This window comes from Dendrobates tinctorius, unplaced genomic scaffold (assembly GCF_039654945.1).
Source record: "Dendrobates tinctorius isolate UK_male_01 unplaced genomic scaffold, ASM3965494v1 ptg000162l, whole genome shotgun sequence".
In the NCBI taxonomy this organism is placed as follows: Eukaryota; Metazoa; Chordata; class Amphibia; order Anura; family Dendrobatidae; genus Dendrobates; species Dendrobates tinctorius.
The window spans coordinates 32462506-32476008 of record NW_027361829.1 but is presented as its reverse complement, the minus strand read 5'-3'; the positions used below and the strand labels follow the sequence as shown (position 1 = coordinate 32476008).

The 13503-nt window shown below is 40.9% G+C and overlaps 1 protein-coding gene across 2 annotated transcripts in view; it reads right to left on the bottom strand.

Moving 5' to 3' along the window:
- AVL9 (AVL9 cell migration associated) overlaps nucleotides 1–13503 on the bottom strand; it is a 117236-nt gene that overhangs the window by 52778 nt on the left and 50955 nt on the right. For both annotated transcript variants that reach the window (XM_073549942.1, XM_073549941.1), the window contains exons 7-9: nucleotides 6506–6546; nucleotides 1494–1532; nucleotides 803–872 (exon numbers count right to left, since the gene is read on the bottom strand). In XM_073549942.1, the coding sequence (XP_073406043.1) occupies nucleotides 803–872; nucleotides 1494–1532; nucleotides 6506–6546 (150 nt within the window). The remainder of the gene's footprint in view (nucleotides 1–802; nucleotides 873–1493; nucleotides 1533–6505; nucleotides 6547–13503) is intronic.

Genomic DNA, 13503 nt, shown 5'->3' with positions numbered 1-13503 from the left:
TTAATAGCAGCAGGTGGATCGTGTTTCCACCCACGACTATTCTGGGCATATGTCAGCTGTTCAAAACAGCTGACATGTCCCAGGAAAGATGTGGGCTCAGCGCCGGAGCCCCCATCAAAGGGAGGGAATCAGACGTCGGCGTAAATTTACACCCAATGCCGGAAAGGGGTTAATCCTATAGGTAAACAGTGCAATAAGAAAAAAATCAAAACCCCAGAATTACGGATTTTTGGCCACCATAACATTGTAATGAAATGCAATAACAAGCGATCAAAACATCATATCTACACCAACATGGCATCAATAAAAATGACAGCTCGGGGAGCAAAAAATAACCCATCACCCAGTCTCCCAAAAAATGGAGGGCCTTGGTAAACGGTGGAATAAGCACTTAAAAAAAAAAAAAAACCTTATACGTTTGTTATCTGGATACTGGTATTGACCTGGGGGAATCATATTGTAAGGTCAGTTTTAGCAATTAGTGAACTTGGTAAATAAAAAAAAAAAACTAATTGTGGGATTGCACATCTTTTTACAATTTCACCAGACTCCAGTGCACTCTATGGTGTCATTCAAAAGTACAACTTGTAAAGCAAAAAACAAGCACTCATAAAGCTATACTGATGTACATGAAAAAAGTTATGAAGCAAAAGACGAAAGCGCAAAAACAGAAAAATTGCAAGGTAGGAACTATGGTTCCTAGCACAAATGTGCCACTTATGCAGCACAAAAATACAGTCACAATTATAAGCAGCGAGAACATTTAGTGAAAGAAGGAATATAACTTTAAATCATATCTGACCTGGAAACAGAGACAAGACCGTCATCAAAGCACCCACTAGTCTGCTAACAGGAGATACATAAAATAGGACCTGTAGAAGACGTAAAAAAAATGTATTAAGGAGGATAACATCTGAAATGTCGGTGATGACAACGTTTGAATTTCAGATTGTTCCATTTTCTGTAATGGAACCAGTCCCCATAAACTTCTGTAGTCTCTGCATTACATAGAAATGCATGGGGTTAGCTGCACGTGGACAAAACTATCATGTGAAAATGGTTCCAGGGCAAATTTGGCACCTAATCGAACTAGTGTCAATGTGAACAGATCTACAAGCAAAATTGAGCTGCCCTTTTCCGCAAAACGTATTTGAGTCAGTTGTTAGCTGGATGTTGTTAAAGTGGGGATAAAGTTTTACATGAACCCTTGCGTTAAGCAAAATGAACAAATAAAACGCTGCTCAGTATTCAGTAAAGCGATCATTGCAGCATAAACCTTCCAAATTCTAATAAAAATTATAGAAGTTTCTAGTTCTGCTTTTAAACTGGGGTGTGTGCAAGACTCGTCTTCACTTTGCTAATGGCAGTTGTCATTGCACATACGTTTACACAACCACCAGCTGGGTCTTCTATGGTATGATCTGTGAGCTATAGGGCATTTTTGATGACAGCTGCTTTATATATTTTTATATTGCTATGTGAAAGACACTTACCTTCTTCTCAAGGAGAATAAGTTTAAACAAAATTAACACCTAAAAAACAAAGAATAAAAAAAAGACAAAACATGAAAATAATTACTCTTCACATACACTTATCACCATCAGATTTCCTTTCTGGATGTCAAAAAAGGAAGCACAAGCCAAGGTTCATTTCATCGAGATGTGTATTGTAAGTAGACTTCAGCGAATGCGTTGTTGCACGCCTCTTCTGCACATTTAGGCTATGCTCGCACTTGGCGTTTTTGTCATGCTACATTTGTCTCTTATGCATGCTGATAAACGTTTAGTGACAAAAAAAAATTAACATTCTATTTCATAAGGTTTGGCACAAAAAATGCAGCAAAACCAGATACCTGCAGGATTTTTAGCGTTTTTTTTTCACCACCCATTACTTTCAATGGGTGAAAAACGCTGAAAAAAACCCCGCTGAAATAATGCTCTATTCTGTAAAAGCCAAACAAAGCACAAAATACTGAGGACATAAAAAGTGGTGTGCATGAGATTTCTGAAAATCTCAGACTTTGCTGGTACTGTAAAATGCAGATGAAAATTTGCATTACAAAGACGAATCAAAAACGCCTCGTGAATATGAACATACCCTTAGGCTATGTGCCCACGTTGCGTGTTAAAACGCACACCAAAAACCGGACTCCTTCCCAGAAATAGCGCGGTTTTTCCGCGCGATTATGATTGCGATTTTGCCGCGATTTTCGTGTGCGATATTCAAGCACTTTCCAAGCGATTTGAAGCATCGCTTGGAAAGTGATTGACAGGTTGGTCACACTCGTCAAACATAGTGCTTGACAAGTGTGACCGGATTTTTACTATTGAGGCTCCCTATGCGGCATCAATAGTAAAAGATAGAATGTTAAAATGCTAAAAAAAAAAAATAAAAAAATCGGGCTATATTTACCTTCCGGCGTCCCGCGCTGCCATCCCGGGCATCAGCGTTCCCAGTAATGCCTTGCGAGACCTGTGATGACGTAGTCTCGCGTTGCTATAGCGATCTCGCGAGACTACGTCTCACAGGACAGTGCCGCAAGGCATTACTGGGAACGCTTAGGCCGGGAATGCAGCGCGTGACGCCGGAAGGTAAATATACCCCGATTTTTTATTTTTTATTCTTTTTTTTACAGGGGTATGGTACCCAGGGACTGGAGGACAGTCTCCTCTCCTCCACACCGTGGGTACCAACCGCACATGAGACGCTTAACTTCCCGCATGGTGGGCATATCCACATGCGGGAAGTAAGCGATTCTCATGCATTCCTATGGGTGCGGAATCGCGGCAATTCTTTGCGATTCCGCACAAAAGAATGAGCATGCTGCGATTTTTTCCGCGATGTGATTCCGCCGCTGAAAAAAGCACAGCATTAGCACAGCATGTGCGGAACGCCATAGGAATGCATGGGGGGCGTTCTGTACACGATTTTTAAACGTTTTCGCTGCGTTTTCACGCCAAAAATTGCGGCAAAAACGCTTAAAAATCGCTACGTGGGCACACAGCCTTAGGTTCAATCATTAGTGCGGTTCCTGTGGGTCAATTCCTCAGTATAAGGAGAATATGAAAATGTATCTATTGACCTTGGTGAGAGATTCTCAGAAGTATTAAAAAGGGCTATCTACGAGCCAGGAACACCATGAGAAGCAATTTACTTACCTCTGCAAATAATTAAACAATCCAGTAATAGGGTACATTTCAAGTATAACCATCAATGGAAAACCCATGCATAAGATCCTCAACAGGCACTGGTAGGTACTCAAAACAGAACCCATGTTGTCCAAATGTCTATCTAAACTGCCACTTATGACAATCAATGCCAACCGCATTAATGGATGCAAAAAGAGGCTTAACCAGAGAGCATTTACTGAACATACATTTCCGTAGGCCAACATTTCGGATTTTAAAATCATATTTCAAGCTGGCGTTACAAATTATTCTAATTTGCTGAGATAATGACTTTTGGGTAACAGAAATAAACACTTGAAATAGATCACTCTGTTTGTAATGACAGTATATAATTATACATTTTTTCTATTGAAGAACTGAAATAAATTAACTTTTGATGATATTCTAATTTTGTGAAAAGCACCTGCATATGCACCTTGCTAGTACATTGCTTTTCTGGCTAGCTTGTGAATAGAGCTGAGCAAGTTTGATCGGATCAGGGCTTATTCGACAAGCTATAGCGCTTACCAAATAAGCTGCAGAGGGAACCCGGCTTCATGGATCGCTCCGGTTGATCAGCTATTCGGCTCCGCACTGCATGTGCCACGACTGTGTGATAGTCACGATACATGCATGGTGAACCTGTTAGTTGGGCTCTCCATGCACGTGTCGTGTAAGGCAGTGGTCCCCAACCTTTTTTTGCACCAGGGACCGGCTTGAACCAAGACCATTCTTCCATGGCCCGGCAGGGCGGGGATGGAGGTGTGACAGGGGCGGGGCTTTGGTCATAAGGGGGCGGGGCTATGGACGCGGTTGTAGTTTAGCAATGCATACATACATTTAATTATAACATTTATAATGTGATTCAACTCACCATAGGTTTTGAATGAGTGGGAGCACCTGGCTTGTTTCTGTTTCAGTGGGAGCACTGGGCTACTTCTACTGATGACCGTCACTGCTAATGATGATTGGAACCTACAAGGAAATGGAGCATTGAGCACTTAAGAACAATTGTACTGGAGTACTGTACATGCTGATTATTTTCTAATCATCAGAAAATGTATGTGTGGTCCCCCCCGTCCAGCTGTGTGGCTCCCCCTGTTGTATGCATGGCTCCCCTCTCCCATCCTGTATACATGGCTCTGCTCCCACTCTCCCATCCTGTATACATGGCTCCCCTGTCCCATCCTGTATGCATGGCTCCGCTCCCACTCTCCCTCCCTTGTATACATGGCTCCGCTCCCACTCTCCCGGCCTCCCTTGTATATATGGCTCCGCTCCCAGTCTCCCGGCCTCCCCTGTATATATGGCTCCGCTCCCATTCTCCCTCCCTAGTATATATGGCTCCGCTCCCACTCTCCCTCCCTTGTATATATGGCTCCGCTCCCATTCTCACTCCCCTGTGTATATGGATCCGCTCCCACTCTCCCTCCCTAGTATATAAGGCTCCGCTCCCATTCTCCCTCCCCTGTATATATGGCTCCGCTCCCAGTCTCCCGGCCTCCCTTGTATATATGGCTCCGCTCCCAGTCTCCCGGGCTCCCTTGTATATATGGCTCCGCTCCCAGTCTCCCGGCCTCCCCTGTATATATGGCTCTGCTCCCACTCTCCCTCCCTTGTATATATGGCTCCGCTCCCATTCTCCCTCCCTTGTATATATGGCTCCGCTCCCATTCTCCCTCCCCTGTGTATATGGCTCCGCTCCCATTCTCCCTCCCCTGTGTATATGGCTCCGCTCCCATTCTCCCTCCCCTGTGTATATGGCTCCGCTCCCATTCTCCCTCCCCTGTGTATATGGCTCCGCTCCCACTCTCTCTCCCTTATATTTATGGCTCCGCTTGGCTCCCCCATCCTCCCCATCATACTTACCCTCACGTCCCTGCATCTCGCGGCGCTTCAGCTTCTTCCTGTGCGGAGCGGTCACGTGCTACCGCTCATTAAGGTCCATGAATATGGACGCCACGCCTATGGGAGATGAGTGGCGTCCATATTCATGACCTTAAATGAGCGGTAGCACGTGACCGCTCAGCGCTGGATGAAGCCGCTGCTGGATGAAGCCGCCGCGGGATGCAGGGTGAGTATCAGCTGCTGCACCGCCCCCCGGCTCCCCTTGTGTCCGCGGACCGGCAAGGGCACTGCAACGGCCCGGTGCTGGGCCGCGGACCGGCGGTTGGGGACCCCTGGTGTAAGGGACACAGCCGCAACACATGCAGCTGCGTAGCTGAACAGCTGATCAGCCGGAGTGATCCAGGAAGCCGGGTTCCCTCTGTAGCTTATTTGGTAAGCACTATAGCGTTTCGAATAAGCCCTGACCCAATCAAATTCGCTCAACTCTACTCATGAACATATGGGACTTATATGAGTGGCAAGTTCGGCTATTCGGCATATAGAGTTACTGTATTATATTTTTCCCCTCTCATAGTAAAAAACTCTGGTTTCTTCACTACCATTGATTTCTTGCCCATTTGTTCATTGTTCTTTAATAGATGTGTCGCTGTGTACGCTGCAGAGCAGCTAAAGGAAGAAGACACAGCTGATTCGAAAGGGTTAATGTAAATTTCTTACTATATACTGTGCAGAGACCGCAGCAGCCAAAACACAGAGAAGGCTGTTTTATGTAAAAAGAAACTCCAGAGGAAGCGCCACACTTGTCTTTTTCCCCCTCTTCTTAAACCAGGGAATTTCTAAAGACAAAGAAGTCGGTAGGATTCACCTATACTGCCGCTTCGATCCACCTCCATAACATTTAGGTATTCAGCTTACATTGCTAGATATAGAACTATATTCTGCAATGTAATAAGGCCAGATTTAGAAGAGAGTAAGCAAAATCATCCATTTTAGAGAAGAAAAAAAAAAAAAAGTACGATTTTTCATCCATATTGTCATCGATATGCCATCAGCATGTCCGTTCTTTTACTTTTGTATGGCGTCCACTTTATACATTAACAATTTTAAGTATAATACAGTTTGGTATGTTACTAACTGCAATAGATCTGTGATAAATGCATGACAAATAGAGGGTAACTTGTATGCGATTTGTTTTTTCCACATCCATGGACATAAGGAGTGAGTCTAACATTATTAATCAGGAAGTCTCAGAGCTGTCAAAATGGTAAATCATTGGACAATCTCAGTTTGTGCAAACGTCAGTTCCATTCTCTTAAAGGGACAGTGCTTTTATCATCAAATTAAATGAGGAAATGCTTTAATTTTTCCAACCAGATACGTGTGAGAAAGAGGTGATGCGTGCTTTTTTAATCCACCAAAAAAGGATCCCTATATAGTCTATGCCATGTTTGACCATTAGAGAACATCACTGATATAGAATAAATAAGTACCTTATGTCTAAACTGAAGCACCAGATCACGTGGAGAAAGACCTAGAAAGGATTAGATATTGATTTGTTTTGAAATGTATAATACATCACGTGTTAACCTTTGAAATTATATCGTTTGTACAGTTACTTCTTTGCTATAGGAAACTAGTACACCATGAGAGTAGGACAATCTCCATATTGTAATAAATCACTTGTGCAAACAGGGCCAGTCATTTTACTTTGCGGGGCAGTAAAATTAGATTGCTCCGTCTGGCTGCATATACTACTTGCTCATTACTATACAGGCAGAATGCTGGCCTGAATGGAGAGATTTAATTTCAATTAGGCGCAGATACAGTGATTGAAGACCGTCTTGCACATGATCAACCACCTACTACTAAATCTATAAATCTGTACTTTTCATCCTCATTAAGAAACACAAAGTTACTTAGAACTAAGTATTTTTAATATAACAAAAAAACATGCGCACACACAGCTCAAAAAAATATAGAGGGAACACTTAAACAACACAATGTATCTCCAAATCAATCACTTGTGTGAAATCAACCTGTCCAGTTATGAAGCAACATCGATTGTAAATCAATTTATCCTGCTGTTGTGCAAATGGAACAGACATGTAGAAATTATAGGCAATTAGCAAGACAACCTCTATAAAAGGAATGCAAAAAATAAAGGTAACCAGCTCATCTGCTTTCTTGGCTAGTAGTGGTGCGTGGAAGCTCGGATATTTCGTGAAGCCACACGTGGAGTAAATCAATAATGAAAAAGTTTCCAGCTTCCAAATATACAAAAATTTATTCAAGGCATAAGAACAAGGATAAACGGACATGCCCCAACATAGCGGAAAGGCACAGCAACGCGTATCGAACAATATGTTTTTTCAAGCTGCTTTGGGGTTAACATAATGGGAGATATATACTACCATCCACCAATCAAGTTACAACACACATGGTGTATAATCACAATAAAATTACATACCAAAAAACCAAAAAACAAGCAATAGTTAAAAACAATCTAATATAAGATGTATTACCAGGTATGGCAAACTATATACATGAACAATGTGCAACAAAGAGAAAAAATAAATATATATTATATATGTACATAGCAATACTGAAACATAATCTCTTTGCATGCATTCAATCCATTTGGGACACAGGTTTTAAGCTGAAACATCCAGAAAGCTTCTCTCATCATAAGGCGTCTTTTAAGATCACCGCCTCTCAACGGAACACATACTTTCTCAATTCCCATCACTTGAAACAAAGATATATTTCTTTGATGCTGGAAAATAAAATGTATGGAGGCAAAAGATATATTCCGATTGGAGCTGTCAAGAGAAATTGTCAGTTATGTGTTCAGAAATTCTTATTTTTAACTTTCTCGTGGTACAACCCACATAATTCAGTTTGCAATCTGTGCACATGATCATATACACAACATTCTTAGTATTGCAGTTGATAAACTGCCGAATTTTAAATTGCTGCACATTTTTACTATCTGAAAAAAATTTTATTACCTGAGAATGTGTACAGGTCCTGCATCTGGCTTCACCACATCGGTAAAATCCTTCATGTTGTAGCCAGGTGCGTTTATTGCTTTGGACATCTGAAAAACTGGGAGAAATTATATTACCTAATGTGGCTGCTTTTTTAGCCACTATATGGCAACCCTCTGACAAAATAGCTGACAGAGTATCATCCTCATGTAAAATTCCTATATTTTTTACGAATAATTCGTTTAATGGCATTAAATTGTGGACTAAAATTAATGGAACAAACCAATTTTTTATTTTTTGTATTATCCATACTATTATGACCACATATTTTTTGCGAATTCAATAAATCCTCTCTTTTTATTATTCACAATTTTTTTAGCTCGATCCAATGCCCAATGAGGATAACCTCTTTTTTTTTTTAGTCTATTACAACAAGAATGAATTTCTTGTGTCAGCATCAGTGTGTCACTACAGTTTCTGGTAATTCTGGTGAGTTCCCCCACCGGAATTGCTTTTATAGTATGCTGGGGATGACTACTCCTGGCATGTAAGATATTATTCCCTGCAAGTGGCTTACAATGTGTAGAAGTAATGATGGGAGAGCCTGGAATACTTTGTAATTTCAAATCTAAAAAAGAAATACAGGTGTTTCAGTATTGATATGTACACATATATTTTTTTTTTTCTTCTTTGCTGCACATTGGAATTGTGCATGTATATATTTTGCCATACCTGGTAATACATCTTATATTAGATTGTTTTTAAACTATTGCTTGTTGATTATACACCGTGTGTTGTAACTTGATTGGTGGGTGGTAGTATATATCTCCCATTATGTTGACCCCAAAGCAGCTTGAAAAAGAACATTGTTCGATACGCGTTGCTGTGTCTTTCCGCTATGATGGGGCATGTCCGTTTATCCTTGTTCCTATGCCTTGAATACATTTTTGTATATTTGGAAGCTGGAAACTTTTTTATTATCGATTTACTCCACATGTGGCTTCACGAAATATCCGAGCTTCCACGCACCACTACTAGCCAAGAAAGCAGGTGAGCTGGTTACCTTTATTTTTTGCACATATTGTCTGGATTTTTTACCGTGCTTAACCTGGGGCTAATTTTATCAATGTTTAGAGCATTTGGATCATTGATGGACATTTTTTTGCCCGCTTTTTTCTGGTCATAACATGTTTGGTTTTGGTGGTTGCGTTTATAATTAAATCATAGAGCATTTTTTGGACATGAGTCCGGACAGAGTTTTTAAAGCCGCTAGGCTGTTTTCTGCTGCTATATCTGCTGAAGATGGGGATGTGTCTCCTGATGATTTTTCTGATAATGGTAAAAAAATTGGAGAAACTTATGATTCAAGAGACGAAAGTATGGTGGGATTTTACCACATTGGACAATTATGTTCAAAAAAACATGATCCCGAAAGGGTTACGTCTCAAGAAGATACCGACAACAGTCTATTCACAGGAATTTGTTGGAGACTGGAATAAAATTTTAAGCAGTTGCTCAATTAAACTCATGCAACTCATTATGAAACATGAGGAAGTAAATCTGAAAAAAATTCAGGCTGAAATCACTTCAATAAAAGGTGAAGCTTGAAGTTAAGGAGCCTGAAAAATGCAAAGATTTGGTGTTGAATATTGAGCAAAATATAACTAAACTTGAAAATACCATTATGTCTCGTAAAAAGAGCAAATTCCAACGTGACGTTAATGACTATCAGAATTAATCAGGTGTACGAATGGGGAAGGTGGACTAAATCCACATCCACACCTCGCTCTATTTTGAAACAGCATGGCAGATCGACAATCACTGGAGCGGCATGTATCATTTAGCTCCTCAGATGCGGAATCATTAAATAATAGTATGAATGAAGTGTATTATGAGGATAATATCCCAACTGAAAGTTTTCATGTGAAGAACATTTCATACTATAAAAAAACAAAGACATTTTTCAAAAAACGGAAAAAGCGGGGTGGGCGCAAGCACAGGTGTGCATACAAGGATGACCACCCGCAACAAAAAGTAACCGCTGACAACAATTTATTTTCTTCTTTTAAAGATGTTTTTGATTTTTCCAATGTGCTGAATTTATCCAGTTGTAATTTAACTAAAGAACAGCTTCAGGTTCTCTCGTTGAGATTTAATTTTGCACCAGATAAAACCTTTGACCTTTTCCAGACACTTTTGGATATTAATCGTTTCATTCGTAACCTCACAGTTAGAAAACATTTTTTTAGTGAGGAATCATGTGAATCTGGCAATTGTGATTATGTTTCTGTAAATGTATTTGATGTTTAAAGAACAACTTGCTATAAAAAATCTTGAGGAGCTGAATAAGGAGGGTATGGAGTTAAACAAATCAGTGAACCAGGCTCAATATTTATTAACGAAAAAGCCATATTTCTATCCAGTCAGCTCCAGGTCTGACTGTATGGAAAAATTCCAGTGTACTATGGATCGTGATCTGAGATCACTATCAGTCCACCTTATCTAATGATAAGATTAAGTGTAATCTGAATTTTCAGCAGCGCAAAGCGCTTAACCCCTTCACCCCCAAGGGTGGTTTGCACGTTCATGACCGGGCCAATTTTTACAATTCTGACCACTGTACCTTTATGAGGTCATAACTCTGGAACGCTTCCATGGATCCCGGTGATTCTGACAATGTTTTCTCGTGACATATTGTACTTCATGTTAGTGGTAAAATTTCATTCAAATAACTTGCGTTTATTTGTGAGAAAAACGGAAATTTGGCGAAAATTTTGAAAATTTCGCAATTTTCCAACTTTGAATTTTTATGCCCTTAAATCACAGAGATACGGCACACAAAAAACATGATATCTAACATTTCCCACATGTTTACTTTACATCAGCACAATTTTGGAACCAAAATTTTTTTTGTTAGGAAGTTATAAGGGTTAAAAGTTGACCAGCGATTTCTCATTTTTACAACATTTTTACAACACCATTTTATTTTTAGGACCACATCACATTTGAAGCCACTTTGAGGGGTCTATATGATAGAAAATACCCAAAAGTGACACCATTCTAAAAACTGCACCCCTTAAAGTGCTCAAAACCACATTCAAGAAGTTTATTAACCCTTTAGGTGCGTCACAGGAATTTTTTTGAACATTTAAAAAAAAATGAACATCTAACTTTTTTTCATAAAAAAAATACTTCAGGTTCAATTTTTTTTATTTTACCAAGGGTAACAGGAGAAATTGGACTGCAAAAGTTATTGTGCAATTTGTCCTGAGTACGCAGATACCTGATATGTGGGGGGGAACCACTGTTTCGGTGCATGGCAGAGCTCAGAATGGAAGGAGCGCCGTTTGACTTTTTCAATGCAAAATTGGCTGGAATTCAGATTGGACGCCATGTCACGTTTGGAGAGTCCCTGATGTACCTAAACAGTGGAAACCCCCTACAAGTGACCCCATTTTGGAAACTAGACCCCCCAAGGAACTTATCTATATATGTGGTGAGAACTTTGAACCCACAAGGGCTTTACAGAAGTTTATAACGTACAGCGGTACAATTAAAAAATCATATTTTTTCCACAAAAATGATCTTTTCACCCTCAATTCTTATTTTCCCAAGGGTAACAGGACCCTAAAAGTTATTGTGCAATTTGTCCTGAGTACGCTGATACCCCACATGTGGGGGTAAACCACTATTTGGGCGCATGGCAGAGCTCGGAAGGGAAGCAGCGCCATTTGACGTTTTTGGCTGGAATTGAGATCGGACACCATGTCGCGTTTGGAAAACCCCTGATGTACCAAATCAGTGGAAACCCCCCACAAATGACACCATTTTGGAAACTAGACCCCCTAAGGAACTTATCTAGATGTGTGGTGAGAACTTTGAACCCCCATGGGCTTCACAGAAGTTTATAACATAAAGCCATACAATTAAAAAATCATATTTTTTCCACAAAAATGATCTTTTCACCCTCAATTCTTATTTTTCCAAGGGTAACAGGACCCTAAAAGTTATTGTGCAATTTGTTCTGAGTAAGCTGATACCCCACATGTGGGGGTAAACCACTATTTGGGCGCATGGCAGAGCTCGGAAGGGAAGCAGCGCCATTTGACGTTTTTGGCTGGAATTGAGATCGGACACCATGTCGCGTTTGGAAAACTCCTGATGTACCAAAACAGTGGAAACCCCCCACAAATGACACCAATTTGGAAACTAGACCACCTAAGGAACTTATCTAGATGTGTGGTGAGCACTTTGACCCCCCCAGTGCTTCACAGAAGTTTATAATGCCCGGGCGTGAAAATAAATAATTCGTATTTTTTCCACAAACATGATCTTTTAGTCACCATTTTTTTATTTTCCCAAGGGTAACAGGAGAAATTGGACCCCAAAAGTTGTTGTCCAATTTGTCCTGAGTATGCTGATACCCCATATGTGGGAGAAAACTACTGTATGGGCACACGTCGGGGCTCGGAAGGGAAGTAGTGACGTTTTGGAATGCAGACTTTGATGGAATGGTCTGCGGATGTCATGTTGCCTTTGGAGAGCCCCTAATGTACCTAAACAGTGGAAACCCCCCACAAATGAACACATTTGGAAAACTAGACCCACTAAGGAACTTATCTAGATGTGAGGTGAGCACTTTGAACCCCCAAGGGCTTCACTGAAGTTTATAATGCCAGGGCATGAAAATAAAAAAATCGTATTTTTTCCAGAAACATGATCAATTAGTCCCCAATTTTTTCATTTTCCCAAGGGTAACAGGAGAAATTGGACCCCCAAAAGTTGTTGTCCAATTTGGCCTGAGTACGCTGACACCCCATATGTGGGAGAAAACTACTGTATGGACACACGTCGGGGCTCGGAAGGGAAGCAGTGACGTTTTGGAATGCAGACTTTGATGGAATGGTCTGCGGGTGTCATGTGCGTTTGGAGAGCCCCTGATGTACCTAAACTATTGAAACTCCCCACAAGTGACCCCATTTTGGACACTAGACCCCCCACGGAACTTATCTAGATGTGTGGTGAGCACTTTGAACCCCCAAGTGCTTCACAGAAGTTTATAACACTCGGACGTGAAAATAAAAAAATCATTTTTTTCCACAAACATGATATTTTTGCCCCCAATTTTTTATTTTCCTAAGGGTAACAGGAGAAATTGGACCCCAAAAATTGTATTGCAATTTGTCCTGAGTAGGCTGATACCCTACATGTGGGGGTAAAACACTGTTTGGGCGCATGGCAGAGCTTGGAAGGGAAGGAGCACCATTTGACTTTTTCAACTCAGAATTGGCTGGAATTGAGATCAGACGCCATGTTGCATTTGGAGAGCCCCTGATGTGCCCAAACAGTGGAAACCCCCAATTATAACTCCAACCCTAACCCCAACACACCCCTAACCCTAATCTGAGCCCTAACCCTAGCCCTAGCCCTAACCCTAGCCCTAGCCCTAACCCTAACCCTAAGGCTGTGTGCACACGCTGCGGATTTTGCTGCAGTTCCGC